The 26,509-nt window shown below is 46.1% G+C and overlaps 1 protein-coding gene across 26 annotated transcripts in view; it reads right to left on the bottom strand.

The window, feature by feature from the left end:
• The window catches only part of IL1RAPL2 (interleukin 1 receptor accessory protein like 2), a 397,669-nt gene that overhangs the window by 322,055 nt on the left and 49,105 nt on the right, over nt 1-26,509 (bottom strand). For 14 of the 26 annotated variants that reach the window (XR_011101166.1, XR_011101167.1, XM_068697284.1 and 11 more), the window contains 5 exons: nt 26,017-26,129; nt 25,782-25,912; nt 24,069-24,251; nt 22,107-22,229; nt 8,865-8,965 (listed from right to left, as the gene is read on the bottom strand). Coding sequence is in view for 23 of the 26 variants with exons in the window: in XM_068697284.1 (XP_068553385.1) it covers nt 8,865-8,946 (82 nt within the window). In the remaining 3 variants the exon portion in view is untranslated. Of the gene's footprint in view, nt 1-8,864; nt 8,966-18,536; nt 18,667-18,729; nt 18,975-19,772; nt 20,351-20,596; nt 20,760-22,106; nt 22,230-24,068; nt 24,252-25,781; nt 25,913-26,016; nt 26,130-26,509 lie in introns of those variants that run through there. The other 12 variants (XM_068697292.1, XM_068697301.1, XM_068697289.1 and 9 more) reach the window with 11 other exon arrangements.

The raw sequence follows: 26,509 nt of genomic DNA, 5'->3' as shown, positions 1-26,509 counted from the left end.
GAAAGTGCTGTAGTAAAGCATAGAGCAAGTATTAAATTATCTCGGTAATTACATTGATAATGCACAGCTTTCATGTGCACAATAAAGCCATTAAAAGAGATCCGATTTTTACAACTATATTACACATTATGATCTAGAAAAGGGCAACCCCGTGTGCAGGAAAGGATGTGCTTGTCTTGCACAAACCTGAAAAAACTTGCCAGCTCCAATCACAGCAAGGAAACTATTACAGGAGAGCTTTTACCCAGCAGACCCACCGGCAAGCCCCACTGTTGTCTCATGACAAGTCTAAGCTGCTGTGTTAACATCAGGGTTTGCAAATATTAATGCAGTTCTACCTTCAACACACCAGACAAAGTCCATTAACTCTCAAATAATAAAACCCGTGAAACTACTTAGCATACAACTTCCACAACTGATTTGATATGCATTCATACAGCGGGATGAAAGGACCAAAGAACAAACACGAACATCTGGTTAGACCGTATGCAGATGGAGGTGTCCTTGGACAGAGCTGTTTTAAGCCACTCGCACAGCTGATGACAGAATCCCAGCCCTGGGACTGCTAACAAACAAAAGGCAGACACTGGGTGAGCACAGAGGCAGCCCAGCATGGCTCAGACACAGGGGACTGGCAGCTTTGCTGCATCAGTTTATGGCCAGCAAAGGTTCTTTAGGGTGGAAGAGCAAGTAGGTACGCAGGTGGTTTATGAGCTAGCTGCCCTAGAGACTCGGTGCATCTCCGAGGCTCCAAAGTCCCTCAGGTATTCGATGGCCTTTTTACAGCCTCAAGTGGGCTTTGCTCCACAGGGGCTGGGAGGACAGCTCAGAGCCGAGATGCCAAGAGACCTGTAATGTTCAGAGGCAAGAGCTCTTTGCCTAAAACCAGCGCACAAAGCCAGGTATAGCAGGACCTCTCTCCTCCACTTCTAGCAGACATCTTACGGTCTTCTACTGGAAAATAACAGAAATTGCACTTGTCTTCAGCGCATCTATCCAAGGACCTCAAACCACAGATTACGCACACTTCCTTAGCCTCAACACTTTTCTAGGAGACAGTACAGGTTTCGTCAGCCTTAGTGACATGGCAGAACAGGGGGAAACGTCCTCCTATTCCCCACTTCAACTGTAGCATGCTGGCCACCCTGAGTGTTGCTTCATCTCCACCACTGATTTGTTATCATCTGTAAAGCGGGACTAACCAGGAGGCAAACATGAGATGCACTGGTACCACGGTAGCAGACCTTTACCTAAAACACCGAGTAGTCCCATGAGACCTTAAAAAAAAAAAAATTGCCAAGGTAGCAAAGCACTATTACAACACCAAAAGAGCAAAAATAATAACTAACCATCATGTTTCAAAGCCTCTACCACATGGCCTTAACTTCTGAACAGTACACATGGTTACTGGATAGCAAAACAGCAGTAGGTCCCACAGACACAAGCAAGAGACACAAAAAATACTGGACTTTAAACATCAGCAAGGCATTTGGGAGCTTGAGGCTTTCTCCTGCCCTGGTTCATGCCTGTTATCTGAAAGGGGAGCCAAGTCTTTCCAGGGGCTTGCCCTGAGCCCTCCAGCCCCAGCCATGCTGTTTGCAGTCTGAGGCAGGTTCCCACTCCTCTCACTCCATTACAGCAACTGAAACAGAGATGCTCAGACACAAAAGGCTCACACAGGTACTGCTATTGCCTCCAGTCTCTTTATTTAAAGCCAATGCTTACAGCTGCCTGGCTTAAACAGTCTCCTAAGTGCTCCAGTACAATTCCATTTCACACCTGGAACAACGGATGCACAGATACCAGACGCCTTTTTAAAGGAATAATGACCCCTGAAAGACTAAACATCTGCACCTCTCTTAAATTTAAAATAAATACACACACAAAAAAAACACACACAAAAAAAAGTGAGAAGGAACCGATGGCAGAGGCTGGTGTGGGGCAACTCATGGCACAGGCTGCTCGGTCATCACATCTTGGAAAAGCAAAGAGCTCAGGTTAGAAGCTTAACTTTTACCTGAGTCTGTCTTCAGTGGTGAAGCACTGAAAACACAACTCCATCTACCACGTTTTCATATCGGTATGTATTATGAGTACTAATCATGCTCCTTGTAGGAAAGGATCGATCGGATTTGAAAGGGTTAGAGATTAATAAAGTGAGGAAACACAGTCTAGAGGTGACACTGCAGCTCAGATCAATTTTGCTTTCAGCTGGTAGATGGGCAATCATTTCTACTTGAGCAAGTGGTAACAGTACCACAACAGTCTCACAGGTCCGTATACTAACACTTCCACACACACACTGCACTGAAAAGAATTCCTTCCTGCATCGCAGATCTACAGCTCGAAACCCAGCTCTGCACTTTCTGAGATGGGATACCTCTGGTGCTTCCTTTCCTGCTGGAAAACAAGTTCTCCAGCATTAAATGCTGAAAACTAACCAAGAATGCACCACCTCATTTCTTCACCCCATTGCTGTTTCCCATGCTGATCCCAGTGCCTCTTACCTCAGGATTTTACTGCTTGTTGCTTTCACAGCAAGAACAGAACAAACAGAAGGGAAGCTACTGGTAAAACGCATCACGGGGACTAGGAATTAAAAACTAAAGCATACTTCAAGCAACAAGCAAGGTTCTGAAAGTAACGTAGAAAAAGTTCTTTAAATTCAGTGGGCAGAGAGATGAGAACACACATTAGTGCTCGTACTCAGTTGAGCCCAAGGAGCCCTGTCTATGTTCCTACAGCAGCCCGTACAGCCTGCCTTACACACAGACCCGAGTTACAGAAACCCAGGCACGCACAGAACTGCACTCGCTCAGGAGCTGAGCCCAAATTCAGTTGTAACACCACAGCCTGCCTACAGCCCACACAGGTCCGCACCCGCCTCAGCGACCTCCGAGCCCAGGAGGTTACTAGGCTTTATTGAGCAAAGCGTAAAAATAATAAGAAATACATTTTTAAAAAGCCTGCCTAACCCGGTATTTTCAAATCCAAGTGTACTGGAGGCTGCTCCCACCATGTAACACACCACAACAATCCACAAGAAGAAAGATGCCCCACCTCTGTGCTAGGTAAATCCCCGTGGGGGCTGCTCTTTGCAAAGCACCAGGAGACCCAGCAGGACCAGAGTGCGTGCTGAGCTTGAAGACCGTGTTCTGGGTAAGTTTGCAGTTGTATTATTAATGATTTCACTTGAACATTACGTAAGACAAACCTTCCAAAACCATACTATTTCCATGAATAAGAGGAAAAAGAAAACATGCAGACCTTTCCCTGTCCCTCAGGACAGTCAATTTCAGAAGACACGAAACCACACCCACAAAATGAGAGCGCCAGAAATACTGGCATGAAGATCTCTCTTCAAATTTCTGTTCAGGACCTTACAGAAAACAAAGCCAAGACATCTAGATACAAGATTTTTTTTTTTCATTTAAAAATGACTCAAAAAAAGCGTTATTCAATTAAAGGCACAGAGTTGGAAGATTTTTCAGTCACGAAGGAAATGCCTTCTAGAGGCTCAGACATTATTAATAAACTCTTCCATGCTGCAGCTAGATGTAGAACAGCCATCCCAAAAGCTGACATGATGTCCACTGCAGGAGTGGAAGAGTACAGATGCATAGATTCCTAACTTCAGAAATGACATTTCTTTCATGCTTTTCTTATTTCCCCCTATCCCTGAAGATCCTACCTTCGTGATTTACTTTAGTCTGAAACAATTTAATTGTGTTCATTTATTTTATTCAGATACAGCTGCGGTTTCCCTTTTGGGAGAGCAGTCTAGCTTTAATATTTAAATATCAGCTCAATATTTTAATTGTTTTAATTATACATGAGCTCATTTTAAACGAGTGTAATAGCTAAAAATTTGAGTGTTTAAATAAGCTCAATATTTAAACCCTGTCAGGTTGAGGTCACTAAAAAAAAAAAAAAACCACCAAACCTCTAGCAGATTATTTCCTTTCTTGTTCTTCTCTATACATCTCCCTTCCCCTCCAGCAGTGAAGAGAACATCTAACTGCTGCCACCAGTACCCAGAGGAGAGAAAACCAAGGCTGAGACACCCATCCCAAGGTGCACACACTGCCCATTCTTTCCAGCAGCCCCCTGAGATGTGACTGCGCACAGGAGCCCTGCTCTCCTCCTGTCCCACTGCTCCAAAACCTACAGATGGAGAGCAGCCCGGAACCGGTGAGCAGACACGACTGCAAGAGGGACCCTACGCACTCTTGTATCAGTGACAGCCCAGAACAACGTCTACCTTGCTGCATTTTGTTTCCTGGGGCTGCAAATAACCTACGGTATCTTGAGATCAGTGTACACCAATTTGTGTTGCCACTCCCATTTTCTCTGTCTTTGCATTATTTGCAGGAAGGGAAAGTTGATAAACCTCTTTTGCATTGCTTGTATCTCAGGAAGCAGGAAGATTCAAAGCCACGCATTCTACACGATGGGCAGGAGTCAGCTGTTCAGGCAGATGCAATTGCTACAAAAAGGAAAAGGCAACTGTGAGCGAGCATCACAGAATCAACATGCTCACTCCAGGGACCCATTCCGGCAGGAGAAATGGACTTTTAAGAACTGGGCTCCTCCAGAATATCCCATTCCAGAACAAATCCTTCAGTCACCTCTGAAGTAGAAGCACCTCCACTTCTGCGTACGCTGCAGTTTTCATGGCCACAACAATCAGGCAGCAATCCAGGAAACAAAGCTGAGCTTCACAGAAAGGAGCAGGGGGAAACCCTTGGCTAGAGCCGGCACAGCCAGGAGGAACATGGAGGTCTCCTGACACATCCGCAGCAGAGCACAGTCAGCTGCTGCAAGACGTTTAGAAGGCAGGAAATAGCAAGCCAATAGGTTTAAAATGAATATGGTAAAGCATGTGAATATGTTAAAATGAACACATTAAAGTCCCAAGCATTTAATCCAATTAACATTTTAAGACAGTTTGGCTATGCCCATACCAGCAGGGCACGATGCTAAATCAAGCCCTTTGTCTCCCAAGCCACTGGAGACAAAGTTGGACACTGCTGGAGCATCTTGGGGCAGGGGGGCTCAGAGACACACAACTGCCTTTGGGGTGGTCCCAAGACAAAGAGTAGAAGAGCAGAAAGCCCAGAGAGCATCCATCTGATGCAACACAGAGAAGATACAAGACTCTGGCTTTGTAGCTGGGAGGACACGTCAATGCCAGGCTTGAGCCAAGGAAGCCCCAAAGACCTGAACAAGACCACCCTGGCTCTGCAGGCAGCAGCCTTACAGAGAGCTCGGGGATGCTGTGCTCTGCTGCACAAGGCAGGCGTGCCCTCCGGAGCCCAAGCGTGCTGGGATGGGGTATTGCAGCTCAGCAAATAAATACAGCGGCTATACAGGGCATCAATTAGTCACTAATGGAATTATGTCTCATAAATCAAACAATCTGTAATCTGAAAAATCTTGTGCTTAAAAAGTGTGCTGATTTTTAATTGGTTTTATATTCCCTGCGACGATTATTCAAAGCACTGTATACAAAAGGCTTGGGAAAAGAAGTCATTTAATCAGATTAAAAGGAAATCCCCTACCAGCTGGGAGCCTAACAGCTCCCACACCCTCAGTGTATTTGCATAACCTCCACCTACTAAACTTTTCCAGGGTATCACTAGGGCTGCAGTCCCAGCATCAGCTGGTTGCTCAGTTTCACCTCTCAAAGGATTCAAAAAGGATGACCTGCAGCTTTCAGAAGAGCTCCTTAATATTAAGAAATGCTTATGAAACTGAAGTCAACACTCCATTCACACAGATGCTTGAAGCAAACTCTTCTGTTTCCACCACAAACAGCAATCATTACTCTGTAGACATGACAGATTTCTTCTGGAGCATCTGGAAGTTGCTGCCTGTAAAGAAGAATCTGACTAGCATAATTAAATTAGCTCAACCATTTTAATTATTTTGGCACAGCATCTCAACTGAGAAGAAGCCAAGTTTCTATGTTGTTTTTGCAGCATTGCAAGGTTTTCTAAAACCTACCCGTAGCCCTCACACGCATGCCTGTTTGTCCTCTCCAAATGGACATACGAACACCTGGATTTATAACAAAGCACAAGCAAAGACACACAAGACAAAGTTCTTTGTTCTTCTTGGTTTGTTTTTTCCCTCCTTCCATGAGAATCATTTCTTCAGCAAGCTTTAATTCTATGCCTGCACCTAGAACACCATTTCATCACCTTCTTTTTGACACCTTAGGCACTCCTCTCCTGGACAGTTCAAACACCTCGTGCCTGTTGCACAGCCCCTGCGCGCTGTCTGCAATTGCTATCTGGAGATTTCATCCTCAGCTTTCTCCCCTTGTATTTCCATTCCTTGGCTTCAAAGGTAGGTTTTCGCACCAGCCCCTGAAGATGCCAAGTCCTCTTCAATCCTGATCTCCTGAGATTCTCCCTACCTTCAAGCAAGGCACAATCCATTATGTGATATAACACACACACAGGTCAACTTCACAATTCTCTTGTACTCAACACTAATCACAATTGTTGCCACTCATGCTACATTTCTACATACTGCTTGGAAAAATGCCAGTCTATGTAGGTCAGCCAAGACCCAGGTACCCCAGTTTTGCTGGTTTCTTGCCCTGGTAGTCAAAACCTACTTTTATCACCGGTGTCAGCACTTTCCATGCACTGCTTCACACAGCTCTACGTAAACGTCTACACAATTTCCCTGCCCCTTTTAAGGATGCTCACCAGCTTCGACATCCCCATACAGGCAGCAAGACACAGACTGACAGCGTCCAGGGGAGCACAGCTGCAGAGCTCCTGTCCACGGGGAATCATTTGGGCACCTCATCCACTCCTGCTCTCAGCTGCAGCGACACCAGCCTTGCTGCTAGCAGACATCCTGCCATACAGCCCACAGTGCAACTGCCCACAACTAACCAGGTGCTTTCCCCTTCCCACACTCTTTTACCAAGACATCAGTTAAAAAAAATGCCCCTGAAGCACAGCGCAAGGGTGCCACAGCTACAGTCACCCCACTGAGCAATAAGGTCTCATCATTTCCTTTGCCTGGCTTTCCTTTGCTGTTCCATCTCCAATCTTCTACGTACACCACACAGAGTTAAAATTCAGCAGCATCTGTCCCTGCACAACCTAACATTCAGGGAGGACCCAAGCAATCAAGTGAGAGTACTTTGTATCTAAAGGCCCTTTCAGAAAGGGAGTCAAATTACCAATTTCGCTCCAAGTGCTGAAATTACAGAAACAGAAAATGCATTTCACACACAATGTGCTGGAAGAAGAAAAAAAGAAAAAAAATCAATAGTTTGTTCAACACAGCAACCTGAAAATCAGCACATGAGAATGAATATTGAAAGGTGAAAGCCAACTACACGATCATGTACTTGCAAAGAAACTGTAATTTCACTTTATGTGCAGTTTTCCCCTTCATCTTATACTCAACATATACCGGCTCAATTAAATGGGAAGAAAACAGAACAAACTATTCACTACAGTGGGTTATATTTAGCAATAAGCAGCCTAACATATTAAAGCATTTTTCTTCCCAGTACTCAACCTGAATTGATACTGTCAACAGCTGCCAATAACAGAAGGCATTCCACAGAGTCAGTCAAAGAAAAGAGCTAAAAAAAAATACAATATACTAAAATATAATTAAAGGTAAACTATCAGCTGAATGATGCTGATAACCACAGGCATTTTACTTCTACAGAGGTGTACTTCTGATAAAGGCCTTTCCTTGCAGCCAGGTGGTATTGCCTGGCATCAGTGAGTCAAGGCTGCTAAATTTTAAAGATTATGTATCTCACAGGGGTTCCCATCCAGGCCAGGAATAGCAGTTTTGAAAAATAGGAATGCCATTGCCTTTAGCAGACTTTAGATCAAGCTCCATACTGTAGCCAAATCCCGACCTCCATGACTGCCCTACAGGCAAAGAGGGCTCACAGTAACCACAACAGGAGGCTACGGACTAGTTTGATTTAGCAATGTCCATTTGAACACTTATCCCAGTAAAAAGAATTCAGCCTAGGATCTGGTGATTCCCAGAGAAACATTTCCTGGCCTGGAAAGGGGCATCCAGTTCTTTATTATGGACAGACCAATATCTATTTTTTCTACATTCTCAAAAAAAATATGTAGAACTTTAAACCGGCCACACCAAGTCAGTCAGTGATTTTTCTGTATGTACCCAAATTGCCAGAAGTGTTTGCTGAAGACACTGAGGACAGTAAGATCAAAGGCCTCACACTCGTATGTGCAGCACACAATTAGTGGGGAAAAAATGAAGCTAACACAAAAGTTGAAAAGTACTTCTACCCTATATTAGCTCCTACATGAAGATGTAAAATGACAAAGGGAATTATTTCAGAATTGCAGCACCGTATCAGTTATCTGTCCACATACACGAGGCTCTAGCAGACAGACTGCACTAGGCAAGGCCAGAGGTAACCCACCTGTCTGCTCAGAATCCTGGGTATTTCAAATATACAGAAAAACCACCCAGACCTAGAAGTCATCAGGAACCACATCCACAGCTAAGAAAATCCGTTAGCACGAGCACAAGATTAGATGTTAACACAATGTCAAATCCATCACTCCTTTGGCGGGCTTTCAATCAGATCAACCTTCCCACCCTCCCTGTTTTCCCTTAAGAAAACATAAGGACATTTTGAAATAGCTTAAGTGACATCAACAGAACATTATAGTGATAAAATTCATCCTGTAACATCTGGTAAGCAGACACTGCTTTGTTTGTTTTTCAGAAGAGAGCAAGTATATATGCAAGACAAAAAGCAGCCATCTAAAACGCTTGATTGCATGAGCACTAAGTCCGGATTCAAAAGTAAAAAGGATTTTTTTTCTGTGACTTACCAGAATTTCTCTTTGACACGAGCTTCAAATTCATGCTGACTACAGTACAGATCACAAGAACCAAGAGAACAAGAGGCTTCATCTTTCACTTTCTTTGGCAGCTGAAATGCAAACATAGTACAAGTCTGAATCACAGCTCTTCACTACAACAAAGCAGCAGCTACAGTTAAACACTTCTCAAAGAACCATTGCAGGGCAGTGGCTGAGCCCAGTGACTTCTGGGTTTATTTTTATACAGAGGTAGGAAAACAGAATGGTTCAAAGTAACTGTCTATGAATAATTTATCTCTGAATATCACACAAAAGTTGTTTTACTTTTAAATGACACTTGGAAAATATTATTTTGCTTAAGAAAAACAAAGTAAGACTTAACTACTCATCTGAAACCACATGGGTTTAATGTGGCAGTTTTTTGTATGTTATCAAGGAGGAGACCCCAATGTCTATAACTACTTTTAATGCAAACAAGCCACATGCTTTAACAAAACTTTGCATTGTTTGGGAAAAGATAAGAGTCAGTTATTCATGCAATTTCTCTTAGAAACCTTATTTTCCCCACTAGTGAGCTTGTAAAAGCTCCTACAATGAAGTAATGCAATTGCAGACATTTCTCCTAAAAAATGAAGTAAAGGCAGCTGAATGAAATTCAGAAGTGCATGAATGCAGACCTTGGCATTCTTATTAAAAAGCTAAAATTATTCTCTCCTGGGAATTTTACTATCTACTTTGTAATATGTATATTTAAAAAAACCAAGAAGTAGTAGTTTAATATCATAGTTAGAGTTTTATATAATTACTATTACTGTTTTCATTTACAAGTACAAGGTCATTCAAGAAAAGTCAGCAATAGGAAGAGCAAACTGAGGTTCGATATGTGTACTTAAAAAGAGGCGTAATGAATCCGAACCCAGCAAAGCCCATCCTTCTCTAAACGGAAAAGAGAGAGATGCTTAATTACAAGCTGGAGTCCTCAAATACATGTTTAGCTTGAAGTCACAGGCCTTTAAGTGGCTTGGTGTACTTAGACCCCAGGAATTCACCTCTGTGTCGGACACAGACTGGGATCAGGACCCTTATTCTCAGATATAGGGGGCAGTTACCTAAACCAGAGTGGAATTATTACCTGCATCAAAATAATCAGCAGACATTTTACAGTTTCTTTTAAGCAGAAAAGCACTGAATCACCTGCATTAGCAAGGAAAACAAAGGCCAACAGAGCAGAGGCAAACTTTAAAGGGGGTATCGCATCCTCCCAGCCCTGTCCGAGGCACCCACAGTGCTGGGACCAGCCCAGACCCCGGCGGCTCCAAACATTTGCTCAGCTTGGTAAGGCTGCAAGAGCGCAATGTCCTGCAGTGCTCTAAAAATTATTCACTTTAATTTGAGCTTATTGCATCAAGTATTCTTCCCTTGTAATTTTACTACCAGCCCACTGTTGTATGAAGGCAGTGTAAGGAACCATGTATAATCCCTTACACAATGGCAATTAGGCTGCTATTCAATTATTTCAGAATTACCACCTCCATCCCAAGTTTTCACCCCTCACCCCACCGCACTACCAACTATAAATAGGCAGCGGATTTCGCCATTTCCCCCCCTGCATTTTATGTTCCCCAGGGCACTTTATGTCTTTTGACTCCCCTGAGTAATGATGCTGAAGAACCAAAGGAGTACACAAGGAGTAACACGCGCTGAAGGCTGGCTGACAGTGGTTAATGGGAGAATTAGTATTCGTTCTTCCCTAACCTCTCCTTGGAGTATCAAAATCCTGAAACAAGCAAGGCCATCTTGACAAGAGACCCAAAAAAAGTAATTGAACTAAATCTTCTGACAGATAATTGTAATGATGATGGCATGCTAGAATGATTTTCAAGTGTAGCTTTGCAAATTGCTTTCTCCACTTGCCTCCCTCCGCTTATTCCAGCTGAGGGATGTAACTCCTAGCTCTTTGTTCATGGGGGTCCCTTCATCCCCACCCCAAATGAGCTATGCTGCATTAAATACACATTCAAAGCCAGTTCTGCCATCCAGCATTCGTGCTAGGGATAGGGGAAAATTCTTGGCTCTGTCAGCATCAGCAGGAGCTTTGCTTTCTGAAGCCCCGGCCTCCCCAAGGCAGCTGCTGCCTGTACCTGCACCAGCAGAACTGGAAGTACACCAGGAGGCAGTCAAGAAACTACTCCACCATTTCATTATTTGCAGCCTAGACCAGAGCTCCAGCTCATCACACCTGACACAGCCCCTCTGGAGCTGGCACAAAAACACACGGCAGTGTCTGAAGTGCTGTCTTCACTGCCCCGGACACGAGCAGAAGGCAGGATCAGGCACCCCAGCACAACCAGTGGCTCAGCTGCTTACTGCCTCCATCCCCTCCTAGACAGCTCTCAGACCACAAGGCTTTTCAAACTGCTCTATCATACATCATTTTTTTCAGCACACCACGTGACAAAGAACACAAGGTACAGTAAAAGATGTTTCCCCCACAAGAACGCCAAGCAGCCAAAAGAAGGAGGGCTGCGTGTGTCCAGGACAGTCCCTGCATTTGCTCAGGAGATTTCAGTGGCTGAGCCTAAGGCTCCCCTCGTGTCTCCTGCAATCCACTTTAACCTCCCAAGACAGCACAATCCCCTCCAGTTAGAAGCACATTTCATAAAAAGCAGGTTACAGCTAGGAGCTTGCAAGATTTCAAAGTATTGGTTTTAACAGCATTTTGTACTAAAGTTTCATTTCATGCCAGGCAGTGTCTTCTCCTCCCCACTTCCAGCTCCCCATGAAACAGCTAAGCTCTCTTAAAAACCAAGCATCTCCATTTAGGATATCTGTATGTTACAGAAGTACCTTTATAATAATGCATCCCTCATTTCTCTCCCTTCCCCCCCTTTATTTCAAATACGAGGACAAAAGATAATTTCGGTCACTCTGCCTTTGAAAATGGTTATCAAAACCACCTTATTTGCCCACCTTCCACTGGTACGTGTGACAGGTTCTCAAACAGCTCCAACATTTGGGACTGGGCAATTAAGATCTAAGACTTAATGACTCAGGATGGCCAGAACACATGACTGAAACTGGTTTCATTACAAAACGGAGGTATAATTCCCACATCCTCACTGGCAAAAAGATGATGCTTGCACTGTACATGAAACCTAAGACATCTAGGTTGAAACACGCATGTGGGTGCATCAGACAGACCTTGAAGTCGTGAAACCCATCCACAAACCTGCTCCCACGTGAAGCTGTAGGCAACGTTACTCTAACAGTATGTCTTGGTGCATTTTTCTTCCTTTCCCCCTCAATACCAGCAAGGGTTTTATGTACACTGCTGACCACTGAAGGGACTTGTGGGTGTGCGAGTACTGTCCCAGCAACCAGCTCACACACAGTAGGAGGCAGATGTGATTTCACACGCACCTGAAACACACGATGACACATAAGGCAATGAGACCTACCCCCACGTGCTCATACCCACAGCTCAACCCATCAGCAATGGATGGACAAAGCCCAAAGGGAGCACACAGCTTTGCGTGGCCCGAGCCAGTGCAAAGCAGCAGAAGCCCCAGGTACTAGAAGCAAAGCTGAGCAACTCCTGTCAAATGACAACCCTTCCCTTCAGGCCCCAGCAGCAATTCCCTGAGGAGCTGCTTACTCTGATGCTGCCAACCCCAAGCAGCCGCAAGCAGGGACTCACGGCTGTAGCAAGAACATACTGCTGGGCACACCTCACAGGAGGAGGACCAAGTTCGGGACCTTTTCCAGGAAAGTGAAGATGTTTTCCTTACTAAGGATACACAGAAATGCTGATTACAGCTAACTTGCCCAAGATCGCTGAGAGGAGGGAAGAGAGACAGAATAACGTGTGCTGGTTGAGAAGGTTGAAAGAATCACTGAGTGAATCCAGCCCTGGTGGGACCTACCAGGTTGCATTTGTGCGGAGATGAGCAAAGAGGTTCCTGTACTTACCAGAAGGAGAGGCATAGGACAAGCCGCAGCCTGCAGACAGGCAGCTTGCCCAGGCTGTGCTGTGAGCACCAAGGACCTAGGAGAGGACCAGGCTGCAATGCAGCACTAATTCTGCTCAAAGGAAAGAAAAAGACTGAAAGACTGACTCCCATATGCTGCCTAATCGTCCTCATCAGCACTGACAAACTTAGCCCTTTCTTTTCTTCTGAGTCCTCAAGAAGAGGCCTTGGAAAATTGCATTCCTTTTTCTTTGTGCGCTGCTTGCTGTCCTTCTAGCACCCACTTCGGCTCGTAAGGCTTCCAAGCCTCAGAAGAATCTCAATCAAATGACAAGGTTAGAAGAAAGTGTTTAGAAACAGGAAGGCAAGTGGAGCATTAATATTCTGCGCAAAGCCCAGCACTGAGATTCCCAAGTCTCTGCTTTAAACGTGATTTAGTTTTGCTCTAATTTGTACCCCAAGCTCTGCTTTGTACAGTGTTCCTTTTGAAGGGAAAGCAAGAGAAGTGGTGTGTACATGCACTCATGCACATGTCCATGCACAGACTGAGACCTGCTGACACACCATGAGGCTCTGTAGGTTCTTGTGCCTCCACAGAAGCTGTGATGCAGAAGGTGCTCATTAAAACCAGCAGCCCACCTCTTAGTGGTTTCCAGTTGTCAGGTTTTGTTGTTCAGAAATCTCAGGGAAATAAATTACTGTTTTCACCCCAGACACAAAGGAAGAAATGGCAACAGTAATTCTTTTGGCCTCTCTACAGCATGCTAGGTGGTGACTTACGTTCGTTTCTTTTCGAGTCATTTGCCCACTCTGCTTTTTAGGGTTTTTAATTTTAATGACAATTCTCCCTCAGGTCTTCTTTTGCCTGCACACCAAACTTTGAGCTGAGTATTACTGAATAAGGCTGCTATAAACAGTGTGCTGGATGGAAGCAAGCCAGAACAGGCACCAGCCCCTTTTGTTGACACCCTGATCTCACAGACATGAACAAAATATTAAAATCAGAGACACCTGCTAGTTCAAATATCACATCTTCAGCTCTACTTGATACGAGCCACTCACCTTTCTTCGCTCTGTTGCTCAATGAGCATCAAAGAATATTTCATTTTGCCTAATCCACTGTGCATCTTCACCATCATAACCAGCCACTTAAGTCACCTAAATATGTGATGAACATTAATTCTACGAGGCAGCATGCATTCAGCATTCATTTGGCTGGATTAGAGCCTCCGTGGCAGCGTTGCACCGCTGGGCTCAGGTCCTTAACTAAATTCACACTGGGCTAATTCTCCTGGTGCAGCTGTAATCCTATGAAAAATGTAAAAGACAGCAGAGAACCTGACAAGGTCCAACTACAATCTGTAAGGACTCCTTCAAAGGCTTTGTGTCTGTGTGTGAAGGAAAAGGAACAAAAGCCCTGGATCTTTTGTGGTGTGAAGCAGGTAAACTCAGAATCTTATCAGTTATTTCAGAAGAAACATCCCTTAGGTGTTAACACTAGGGCTTTATGTGAAAAATTGGAATGTTTCCATTAAAAATTTGGTATCTTCTAGGTTGCCATTCGGACGGTATTTAAGTGCAGCATCTTAAAGCCTTAATTGGCATCTTACAGTGTAACTGCAAAACAAAAAGTGGGCTTCAGCAGCAGGCACAAAAATACCGTGGATGGCCTCCACACAGTAACTTGTGCCATTAAGACTCCTGGCTGCAAGAAGCAGAAGTGGCTTTAGGCGTGTTGAAGCAGCAGGCTCAACGCTGAGCAAGCTGCTGGTTCGTCCTGTATCGAGAAAACCCTGCAAGCATTAACACAAGAACCTTTTCCTGCAGGAACTTTCTGAACTGACAGCTGCCTTAAGAGCTCATTTACAGGGGAAAAAAATAAAGAGCAGAAAATAGAGAAATGCCCTGCAATACTACAAAAGCTTCCTGTATCAATAGAATCAAAATGTTAACCAGAAGGGGCAGTGATGAACACGTACTAAAGGCACTCACCTAAATCTCTGCTAAGATAATTGAACACAAACCTGAGCAGCCCATCTTAACAGATTCACAGACAAAAAAGAGCTAAACCTACCCAGCACTGATTAGCAGATCAAGTGCTGTCAGCTCACACCACACACTGACCTTGATTCCCCAAGCAACTCCGTCATACAGAATTCAAGTTCATTATACCTTCAAATTGCATTTCAAATCCCTGAATCACACGCCCCTTCTCCCTTAGTGCAGCATCTCCTGCAAGTGGAAATGCAGAAGAAAAGTAGGAAAAAAAAAAAAAAAACAGAAACACCAAAGGAAGGGGAACGCTAGCTTCTTTGTTTTGTGTTTTAAAGTCTCATGCCGAGATGCCTCGTCGATGATGTACTGATCCACCACTAGCAGGGACCCTACAGAGAGCTATTGTTCCAGCCTTAACTTGGCAATACGCTAGCTACGCACCACGAGATATATGGATGTGCTCGGCCCCTATCACAGCTTTTAAATTTGAGTAGTCCAGGCCTTTTATAGACGTTCAAAGTGAAATACGTGTTGTGGGAGGAGGATTACAGCTGTACTTCAAATGCTCCTGGTTTATGAGGTCAGCATAATGGATCTATTAATTTACAGCCCTTTCCCCCCCCCTAGAGTAGGAGCTATTAATATTCTACATATATTTACTTCTGCAGATTGTGGTTTAATCAATAGAGTACCTCAGGCAACGTGAAGCACTGTAGGCAATGTAAAGATTGCCAGAGCCGGTGAGTTTATGTTTATAGAGCAGGGTGTAGCCTCTTCGAACTCTGCAGAAGTACTTCGAAGATCACAGAAAAGTCACCTGGGGGGGCAGGAGAAAACAGGCAGATGGTCTACACTTGGAGAGATAAATGTGCTAGTACTGGGGTGAATTTAAGGATCAAACCAACCTAAGCCCTAAAGTTGATGCAGTTAGGGCCAATGAGTTCCTGAAGCAGAGGAAGCCAGAGCAGCGCCCTGCTCTGCAGGGGTGGTAGGGAAAGAAAAAGAACAAGTGGCTGATGAGAAGTTGAAGGGCTTATCAACAGCTCTGAAGCCTGCAAATTGGTGAAAAGCCACGGCTCCACCTGGCTCCAACTCTTCAACTGCTGACCCCCAGAGCAAACACCGCTGGCAGGTCACAGCCTCGGCCTCCCCTAAGCACTTGAGGCGATCATGCCAATGAACACAAATCTCCTCTACGGAGTTTCGGCCACAAAAGGATAAGACATTTCAGATTGAAAGAGATGAGAAAAGTCCATTCTCACCCACGCCAATTTCAAAACTCACTCACCGCTCTAACATCAATAAGAAAGGCTTCCAATTCACAGCAGCCTACGCAAGAGCATTATTAAGCCAAAAGATTAGATGCTTTGCTTCTTTATAGTCATACCAACCTTGCTCCCCAAGCAGCTTTTGTAGAAACACTATTAAAAATGGAGAGAAAGACAGTTCAAGCAGAGGTCTCAATCCTGAAATATAGCACAGCTCTCCTCTCCCCCCCTCCCACACACTCCTCTCATTCCCGTTGCGTTCCTCGAGGCTCGTTACGGAGGTGCCCAGCACGCCACAGAACGAGATTTGAGACTGGGCTGCCATCTGCATGCTGAAACACTCCCTGCTTGTAGAGGGAAGCTGCTCTCGCAGTGCCTTCATCAGTGCTCTTCCTGGGACCACAGGCAGACTGTTGTCGCTACAAGCAGCAGCCGGATCGACTTTCTATCTGCTGCTGTACACGTTCACACCTCTGCGATATCTCTGCAGTAACGGTATCTGCACTATTCATGGCAAATTTGGTTCACATTCGCTCTGGACATTAAAGAAACAAGCTACAGAACAACTCTGCAGGCAGCGTGCCCTTGGTCGCACTCACAGTACATGCCTCCCTCATACATAACGCTCAAAGCAGGCAGAATTAGCAGGAAAAGCTGACGTGCCAGCTGCTACGCTGCTCAGCAAACACGCTTTTACCAGTGCCAGGGAAGCAAGATGGGGCACTTTGCTCTGCTGGAGGCAAAAGGTGAGTTGCTTTCACTATCTCTTACTGCCTTGGACAAAAACACATCCTTGGTGGGGATTTCTTCCCCTTACATAACCAGAGGCTATGCTTTATCTCTACGTATTTGCCATGTCTCTCTGTTTGCTAAACTAAACTGTTTTCTCACAAACAAAACCCCCAGAATCTGAGAATTATGAGGAAAAAAAAACAAACAAAAAAAACATTACTTGCAAGACTCCACAAAATATCTCAAAGTAATGTGGTATTGTATTGAAACAGGCCAAAATCAAATCCAAATTTGTGTTTTATATACCCTGGAATTGCTCTGCCAAATAGATAACCTTGAGAATTTAACTGTTATAAGTAGCAGTGGGAAGGGGGGTGGAGGGAATTCCCCTCCCTGCGGTGCTTTTGGGGTAGAAGGAGATAGAAAGAGAAAAGATTAGAGAGGAAAAAAAAAAAAAAAAAACACATACATACATATATATATATATATTTAATATAGAGACCTGCAGAAGTTCCTAACGCAGTCTCTCCCCCACCAGCTTCACCACCAAACCTAACACAGCCCTCAGCTCCCCGCCAATTCCAGGGGGGGCTCACCCAGGTCAAGTACCAGATGCTCAGAAAGATGCGGGAGGAAACCCTGACCATCAAAGCTAGCAGCAAGGTTCTCATTATTTGCAGCAAGGGCAAGATCTTTTCCCTTTGTTTTCTTTTCAAGGCTGTTTAAAGGAAGATTTATTCTCAGTTGGACACCCTGAAAAGCAAATGGCCTCTTAAAGTGCCTCCTTATTTTGTGCTAGAGTTTAAATGCTCCCTTCCCCTTCCAGCACTAAAGACCTCCTGATAAATAGCTCAGACTCAGGTTGGTTGAGGAACGCTCAGAAATTGAGAGAGCGCAGACCCAGCTTCCCATACAGCTCTTTAAGGCTGTTTAATAGTTGTTGACAATTTAGCATCCCCTGGTATTTTCAGCTTGAGCCTCAGTTTGAAGTGAGAGATTACTCACAGCCCAGACGTAATGGAGAGCAGGAAGTCTGTACGTTGTGAGTGCTTTATTTGTACTTCTCGTTAGGAACACAAATTCCAGGCCCTTTCCCTCACATGCAGATCCATGCCCCGAGCCTCAGCCACCCCTGGCAGCCTCCTTCTTCGGCAGCCTCCAGCCAGCAGGGATTACTGGCTTCACAGGGCAGAGACGTGCTCCCTGTAACTCTGCCTCCAGTCCCACAAGCACTCCTCAACCCAGGACACAAAATTTGGACCAGAAAACAGCCTCTCTCTCTTCTAAATGCCACACAGAAAGCACTGTTCTGTGCAACTTTAAACCAGGTAACTGTAGCACACACCCTTCCCTCTCCAGTTCTGTGCAGTCAGGGAACAAACCACTCACCTGTGCAAACAAACCAAACACCTTTAAGAGACCATCCCAGCCAGCGAGCCTCACCTGGATGCTTCTGCCACCTCCCTGCAGGCAGAGCAGCCCCAGAGGTGCATGGGCCTGACATGCAGTTCCCATTTCTCCACCCCTGCTATCCAGCAGTCTACCTGCACCTCTGCCCAGCTCTTTACACAGAACTGAAGCCCGACACCTACACACACGCTCTTAAACCCTCGGAGACTTGAGCTTATCGTACAGTGGCAAGGCACGACACCCGGACTACTGAGGTGATAAACTCCTTAGTGCAAACAACAGCTGGAGCCCAGCGTGCACATTCCTACCTGCCTCTGCTTCCTTGCTCCTCTGCAGCCACTTCTGGGGACTGAAGGCTGCGAAGTCTGGCTTCTTCTGAGGCCTCCACCAGACCAGACCAGGAAATCTCCTCCTCCCTCTCCTACACTGCCACTCCCTGCCTTCAGCTGGCCCCACAGCCAGGAGTGTGTGCCACAAGAACAGCCCTTCTGCCGAGCTCACCTTCTTACCACCTGCTTCTGAATCCCTCCTCGCCCTCTCAGGGTCTGTTTTGGCCTGACTTCTGTCTGGAGTACAATTCCCCCCACAGTGGTTTCCAGGAGCTTTGGCTACTGCACTTCTTCAAAATGCTTCCAGGAGACCAACAGCCCCAGGGACTAAACGGCTTTCCATTGCTCCTGCTCTGCGACACACCGAGCAGTTCAGGCAAAGCTGACACCATGTGCATGCAGGAGCTCCGCCAGCTGTGGGGCATCCGCTAACAAGTTGGCTAAATGCCCTCAGGTGGCTCACCTGGGTCTTTTTACTTACATCATATGAAAGCAAATCCCTCCCGCTGTTTAACTGCTAACCCATCCATCACCAAACAATTTGAAGACAGACCTCCTGTGAGCTTCCAGGCACCATGGAAGTAAAAGGCTGGTCTGCGGGGAACTCTGGAGCCTTACGGAAAGAGCAACCAACACTGAAGGTTCCCCTTTCTCCCCTGCACCTGCCCACAGCCCGTGCAGGGGGGTGAGGACGGCCCGGTGCCACCAGCGGCCATCCCTGCGCTCAGGAGGAGGCCAGCAACTCGTGCACACACACGCACACGGGACGCACGCTTCCTGACACCCTCGGGGGCTGGCTGGCAAGCTCCAGCTGGCGCAGGGGAAGGTTTCCCCTCTCTGCCTCACACCGGAGCCTGTTGGAGGTGTGAGCGGCTGCTTAGCAACACGCGGGGCCACGGCGAGCCCCGGCCTCCCCCTGCAAGGGGTCTCCCCTCACAGAGGGGCACGCTCAGACAGAGTCGATCCTTGGGAGTTTCTTGCAAAGCCACGCTGGACGTCACCAAGCGCAGCCTCTCCTTAACCGTGGGCTTACCGAGCACTGCCTGTCCCTCAGTAACCTGACAGGAGCGTTTGCTTCTCCTGTTTGCTGTGTGCGCGTTACATCCCGCTAGCTCACGGAGCCCAAATCCCAACCTATCCCTCTGTCTCCTCCCCAGCAGCAGCGTTTGCACAGCGGGGACTCGACTCGCTGTCAGGCTCCCTCTGCAGCCTTACCTCCCGCCTCAGGTCCGGCATGACCAAGGCTCGGTGGGCACCGCGTCCTTCCCAAATTCGCCGTGCTCCTGCTGCCCAGGAGGGTCCCTCAGCACGGTGCGGTGGCAGGGCAGGAGGCAGCCGCCTGCTCTTGCTGCTGAGGTGTCCGAACACAGAGCCTGGAGCAGCTCCGTGCCGCTGTGAGCGCTGAGACACGGGGCCAGGGGGTGCTGAGCCCCGTCCTGCCGCTCCCCCTGCCCTGCGTGGCGAGGTCCCGCTGCCTCAGCCCCCGCGCACCCGCTGAACGCGGAGTTTTTTCTTAAATAACTCCAATAAAACCTACAGAGCGCAAACACACTGAGGGAAAAATATACAAAATAAAAAGCCAGGTGCTGCCAGGGTGCGGTACAAAGCCACATTTAGGTGCAGACCCGACCGGGGCAGAGGCTGCCCCGCGCCCCGGGGTAACTTTGCCCAACTACGGCTCGGGAACGGCTCCGTGAGGCAACTCCGCGCCCTGCCCCGCTCACCGCCAGCGGCCCCGCGCCCACCGCCGCCAGGGGCTGCCGGGGCACGGACAGCGGGGGGCTGAGCGGCGACCCCCGGCAGGCTCCCCCGGGCTGCCGGCTCCCTGCCCGGTGAGGAGCCGCCGCTGACGGGGCTCCCCGGGCAGCGCCCCTCACAGCCCCCCGCTGCTGACGGGGCTCCCCCTGACGAGAGGGCGGCGGGAGCGGCACCCCTCAGGGGGCACGGAGCCCCCCGAGCCCCGTCCCAAGTTCTTTTTGATCCCCCCTCCTCCTCCCGAGGCGAGCTTCCGAGCGGAAAGCCGCGGGGCGAGGGCTTACCTGCCGGCGGCTCCCCGCTACGCCTCCATGCCGGCGGGCTGAGGGGAGAGGCGCGGGGCTGACGGGGCTGAGGAGCGGCGCTGCCCGCCCGCCGACGGCAGGTGCGCCCGCCCCGCTCTGCCAGGGCCCGCAGCGCCCCCTGGCGGCCTCAGCGGCCCCTCAGCCCCGGCCCCGCCGCTCGCGGCCCCTCAGTGCCTGAGGCGCGGGGACTCCCCGCAGGCCCACCCGAAGCGTTCCTCTCCCTGAAGTAAACGAACCAAACTCGTCGGTGACAAGGATCAATAAACTAGCCCGTTTATAGCGCCTGTATAAATCTTTTCACTAATTATAAAGAGGCAAGATGTTGCCGGGAGACCTCGCTTTCTCCCTGTGACACCGACTTCGGCACCGGGATGCTAATCCTTTAATACTTTTGCTGCAATTTATAACCCCTGACGCTTCAGCTGCTCTTTCATTTCTCCCGGCGTGATTACAGTGTAAAGGTGCTAGTTTTTAAATTATTTATCAAGTCACTTACTCAAGTCACTTTTTAGCTGAATTAAGAGATTAAAAGCCTAGATATAAAGCATCCCACGAACTTTGAAATATAGTTATGTGAAGCTCTATTGAATAATACCTTGGATTTATGTTTAGGTTTTAAATCAATAGATAAAGCACTATCATTAAGCATACTTTAGCATTTTATAGTAAGTCAAAAAAGGTAATTATACACTATGCCACGCTGTAACAATGCATACATAACTCATAAAAATGAGGGGAATATACCTCAGACTGAACATTTTTAAGCTTATTTTGCTCCCCTTATTCTGCTCTCATCACAACCCACTGTGGAAAATGATCCATTTCACAGACACTAGTAGTATGATCAATATGACATACAGCTGGCAGGCTCAGGAGGAACAACAAGGCATTGATGCAGCTGCATACGGAGCAGAAAAGCTCAGCCTTCGGAGGGACCGCAGGAACAGCCTGCCATGCACTGGACCTTATGCTAGCTTCTGGGACACCACTGAGGAAGTAACGAGACCTATTGTGGCCTTTGTTTATGACATTTTTTCCTTAAGGTGTCATATAAAGCAGCTTAGGGGCCCCAGCTAAGACGTGCCAGGTACACCATGTGTTGTAGGCATGCGCAGGAAGAGCAAGGAGAATGCAGTGGACATACTGATAAAACTGTGAGAGAGATCAATTTTTCACACACATCGCTGCCCGTGCTGGGAAGAGATGTCCAAAGAGACTGATTAACTTGGGCAATACCAAGCAGTAAGTCTGTGGTGAGCCAGGAACTCAGCGCATCACCTCAAATCCCATTTAGCTCTCCAACTCTTGATTTGTTAGATCTCTCCATTCCTTCCACTAACCACATTATTCCATGATGTATTTCTAGGCTTGGGATCCAATGCCACAGATTTCACTGAAAAAGACCCTTTTCCACTGACAACAGTTAGCTTGGGAATAGTCCCCAGTCTATTTCTTAATCTATTTTAATCAATTTATGCACATCACTTACAATTAGGTTGTGGCTAAACATCCTCTTCTGACTGCCACCAGCAGAGGTTGTCTCTCCCAGCTGCTCTTTTCTCGCCTGCCAAGGACTGATGGATCTGCCAGCTGAACGCCTTGCTTCAGTGTCCTGCCTCAGCCAAATAAGATAGGTTTGGTTTGACTTTAAATAGCAGAAATTAAAGAGCTCCCAACTGAGAAACTGGGGTACAAGGTGAGCAGCCTCCAGCAGCAGTAAGGGAATTTGGGGGGGGCTAAACTGTCCTAATAAACCCTACCACTAGCAGCTAGTTCCTGAAGAGGCCATCATCTGTGGCTGTGATCAGAAGACCTCCATCTTACTATGAAGCTCTGCTTCTGCATCTACATGATTCTCACATCTTTCTTGCCTGAATGGAAAGATGACAGGATGAGAGAATTTACGGCTGCATCAAGTCCCATTAATTGTCTTTATGTCTGGTCTTTTGTACACAGCAGCACAGGTCTTTGACCTTTGGGAAACGCAGCCCCACATGGACACTCAGCACATCTTTGTTCCCGCTCAGAAGAGACCACACCACCATGCAACATCCACCAGAAGCAAGAGGAAATAAGGCTGAAAAACACCACCACCCTTACTCAGCAATTAATCTCAGCAGACAGTGATGCAAAGCTGATGGGTGACACCACTGCAGCCAGGCCAAGCGTCCAGCCTCCCTGAGACCAAGTGGCAGGGACAGATGTGCAGGACAAGGACACTGCAGAGCATCACCCACCCCCTTGCCATGTCCACAGTCCCCAGCCCCACCACATCCCAGGGGCTGCTCTGCCAGTAGCACCCACGTCGCTGGAGCAGAGAGGTAGAAGCGCTGAGCCGCACGGATGTGAGATGCTGATGCTGCAAACACAGAGCACGGAAGGGAGCTTAGCACAGAGAGACTTGGCAGGGTCACATTTACGTGGGACAAAAGCCAAAGGAAAAAGAAGCCTACTGCAAAAGGAATGGGGAGGACATCAATGGATGGCTAATATCGGGTGAAAGATCCATTAAGGAAGGGGTAAATAGACATGGGGAGAACCCTGCCTGGATGGCAGCAGCCATGATTCTGATCACTCCTTGTCAGGAGGTAAAACCAGGGCTGCATGATACCATATTTCCAGTTCAGCTCTGCAAAGAAGGAGGCTTAATAGGGTGCCAATTCCCTTCAGTTGGAGGGACTCACACAGTAATGTCACTGCTGTTGACTGAAGTTGCACACAGACAGTATAAAGCAGCAGTAAATGCCAAGATTTCAAAAATCATTTTGCATCTGACATTCTCCTGGGTTATTTCAAGTGAAAGATAAATGCACCGTCTTCCGAGCAGTAATCTTATGCAATACCAACAACATACACAAGCAGTTAAGTTTGGAATAGGATAACTTTCTTGCTTTTATGTTTGAAAGCTGAAGATAAAATTATTAAACGTTTTGCATGTAAGAGAAGTGACTGTTTTACATAAGTATATGGATCGGAAAATAAGAATTTCTTTCCCCAGAGACCAACATGACAGGCGTACAGCAGAAGTAACATCTTCATGCAGCAGGCATTATATTTTTGGTAAGAGTAAAAAGATATAGAGTATTGACTATTTACCTGTCTCTCTTGACTGGCCAACAGCAGAAATGGAAGCACTGCTTGGGATTAATTAAAATCGGACACAAATCCTAACTTTGCCTTAATCCAGCAAGCAGCTACAAAGCTTGTTAGTGAAACTGCTCAGATGGAGAGCTTTTTTTCATGTGCAGAAGAGTTTGTGGAGCAGTAATGTAAAATCCACTAACAGACAGTAGAAATGTTTTCATTTCCCATTGGTAATTTCTCAGACAAAACTAAGACAAATGCTGCCTTTGGCTGTTTATTTCAATTTGGGTGGGGAGAACCAATAATCAATTAGAAAAAGGATGAGAGGAGTTAAAATAAGCCCACAGAAACATGCAAACTCTCGTACTAGCAATTTCTGTCCTCTGGATGGGACACGGCCACACGATCAATCAATCCAGCAGAGACCTCTGGTGAGCAGCAAGAACATCCTAAAGCAGTTCAGCCCCTTATAATAGAAAAGCCCTCCATCAGCCCCTCATTTCTTCCTTGTTTGTCCCTTTTCAGTCATGCTTCATCTACTGCAGAAGAGCTGTGGTTGGAAGACACAGAGACAAAAGATTAAATGTGAGTTGTGCTGCTTCTAACCTCTTGTGGGATTTAGAGATGTTAATCAGCGCTGGATTCACTTGTATTCCACAGATCATTCTTGTTTGGCAGTATCTAATCATAATTGCAGAAATCCCACTGCAATACAGAGTTTGGCAAACTCATCTTGGAACAGCTCATTTGGTGCAAACTTAGATTATATTTTAACTTCAATGATAAGAAATTACTGAGAAGATGACAAGCACGGTTAGTTTTAGATGCCACAAGCTGAGGAAAAAGAGGTATGCTACCTAAGATGATCTCATCATATCTTGTACCTTTTTCCTCATAAAATGCAAATTTCTGCAAGTGGATGGTTTGAAAAACCTAGTTTAAAAAAATAAAAAGGAAATAAAACCTAGAAATCAACAAATACTGATGTTGATCTTTATGTTTTTCTATTACAAATTTTCTTTCCCCTCTCCACTTTTTCCTGGTACTTCTAGAAAAGAAGAAATTAATATAGCACTTTGTTTACTTCTGTGTTTGCAGCAAACAAAATAAGTTTTGGATCTGTTTGTAAAAATATTCTCACTTCACATTTCTGTTCTGCTCATATTATCACATTTCAGGCCACAGAATAGAGCAAATCATAACAATGAAGAGAAGGGGTACAACAAATGATCCGAAACTCTAGACTGACGGCAAAAAGAAAACAAATTACTTTTCTGGACAGAAGCTATGTATTTGGGGTAGCTTAGATTTAGTTGAATAATGGATTTTCCAGGTCAGTTGGCAAAAGGAAAAGACAAATGTTGTTTCAGATCTAAATGAAATGGAGGTTCAGAGCAGGGGAGAAAAGTGGTAAAAATAACAATAATCATCTTTAAGTGTTGTTTCATATCCTTGTTTACAAATAGATAACTCTTATATTAAACCTGAATACCGTAAGCAAGCATCTCTTTCTCAAGTTGAACAGCACCATAACTAAAATGTAAAGGTCAAGGTTAAATGGTATATGACAGCGTCTGAGTCTTTCTAGTGCTCCCCAAAAAGCCAACTGGGCTTCAAATAACGCAGGTGCATGGGGCCAGCCTGACATGCAGAAAAGGAGGATTTCATTGCTCCTGCTTACATCTGCATGAGGTCCTTCCTGGCTCTGGGCACTCTCACGCTGCAGTCACTGCCAGGCGTGCCAGAGCTCAGAAGGAGCCAAGCGTGTTAAATGCCTGGTGCTGCGTAGCCGCAGCGGCACAGCCCCCAGCTAGGGATGCCTGTGCCAAGCTCCAGGTGGAAAGGGAGCTGCAGGAGGCTGGCTCGGCTCTCCTGAGCGCAGGTCATGCCAGAGGCATGGGGAGAGGGCTCAAAAGTTAAGACCTCGAGACCTCATTTTACCTCGAGGGCAACATAGGCATAAAGATCCTCTATCTTTTATGCAATAGAGGATTTGGCAGAAAATACTCTTCTTCGTTTTTCTGAGGCATAGACACATGAAATGCATTTGGCAAGAAAAAGGCACTCCACACTTGCACACCTGCACAGCCACCGTTCATCCGAGCAGGCTGCTCCAGCGCGACCCGCTCAAGTAGCTCCCTTAATTCATCACATCCGTAATTCAGTTCTGGTGTTAATGTTTCAAGGTCTTTTTAAGCCAGTGACCATATCCTATGAATGAGATGAAGAGAGGAAAAAAAATAAAAAGCCATCAAATATATTAGCAGCAGTCAACAAAACAAAAAAATATGCTAAAATACCTTTTCCAGGCTTACCTGCTTTAATGCATGGTAATAAACACATTTCAGGACATCTGTTCTCAGGCTTTTTCATTCTCTGTTGTCCATGCAACTATTTTAAGGCACCAAATTCCGGTCTCCCAGGACGTCTGTAAAGAGAAACGTTTATGGAAATAAAATAATATGCTTTAATCTCAGATTCAAAGATTAAACAGTGGCTTTAGATACAGCATTTTGGTTTTGTTTTTCTCCAGTATGCCTAAGCCTGTCCTGCCCTCCAAGCTGTCAGTGAGTTCATTTCCTCAAAAGCAATGAGTGTTACCAAAGACAAAAACACCAAACGAGTCAGTGAAACTGGAGCTAACGGCTTCAAAAACACCTTTGATTGCCAATGCTTCTGGCTTGTGATAACACGGTAATACTCCAAAATTGGCTTCAGTTCCTGTAAGAAGCTGTTCAGTGCATTTCAGACTTGAAGGTTTCTTACCTATGTAAAAATGCCAGTACTTGGAAATATCAAACACGCTAG

Source organism: Anas acuta, chromosome 13 (genome assembly GCF_963932015.1).
Source record: "Anas acuta chromosome 13, bAnaAcu1.1, whole genome shotgun sequence".
NCBI classification, from domain to species: Eukaryota; Metazoa; Chordata; class Aves; order Anseriformes; family Anatidae; genus Anas; species Anas acuta.
Note: the sequence above shows the minus strand (reverse complement) of the source record. Positions and strands in the feature narration are given on the sequence as shown.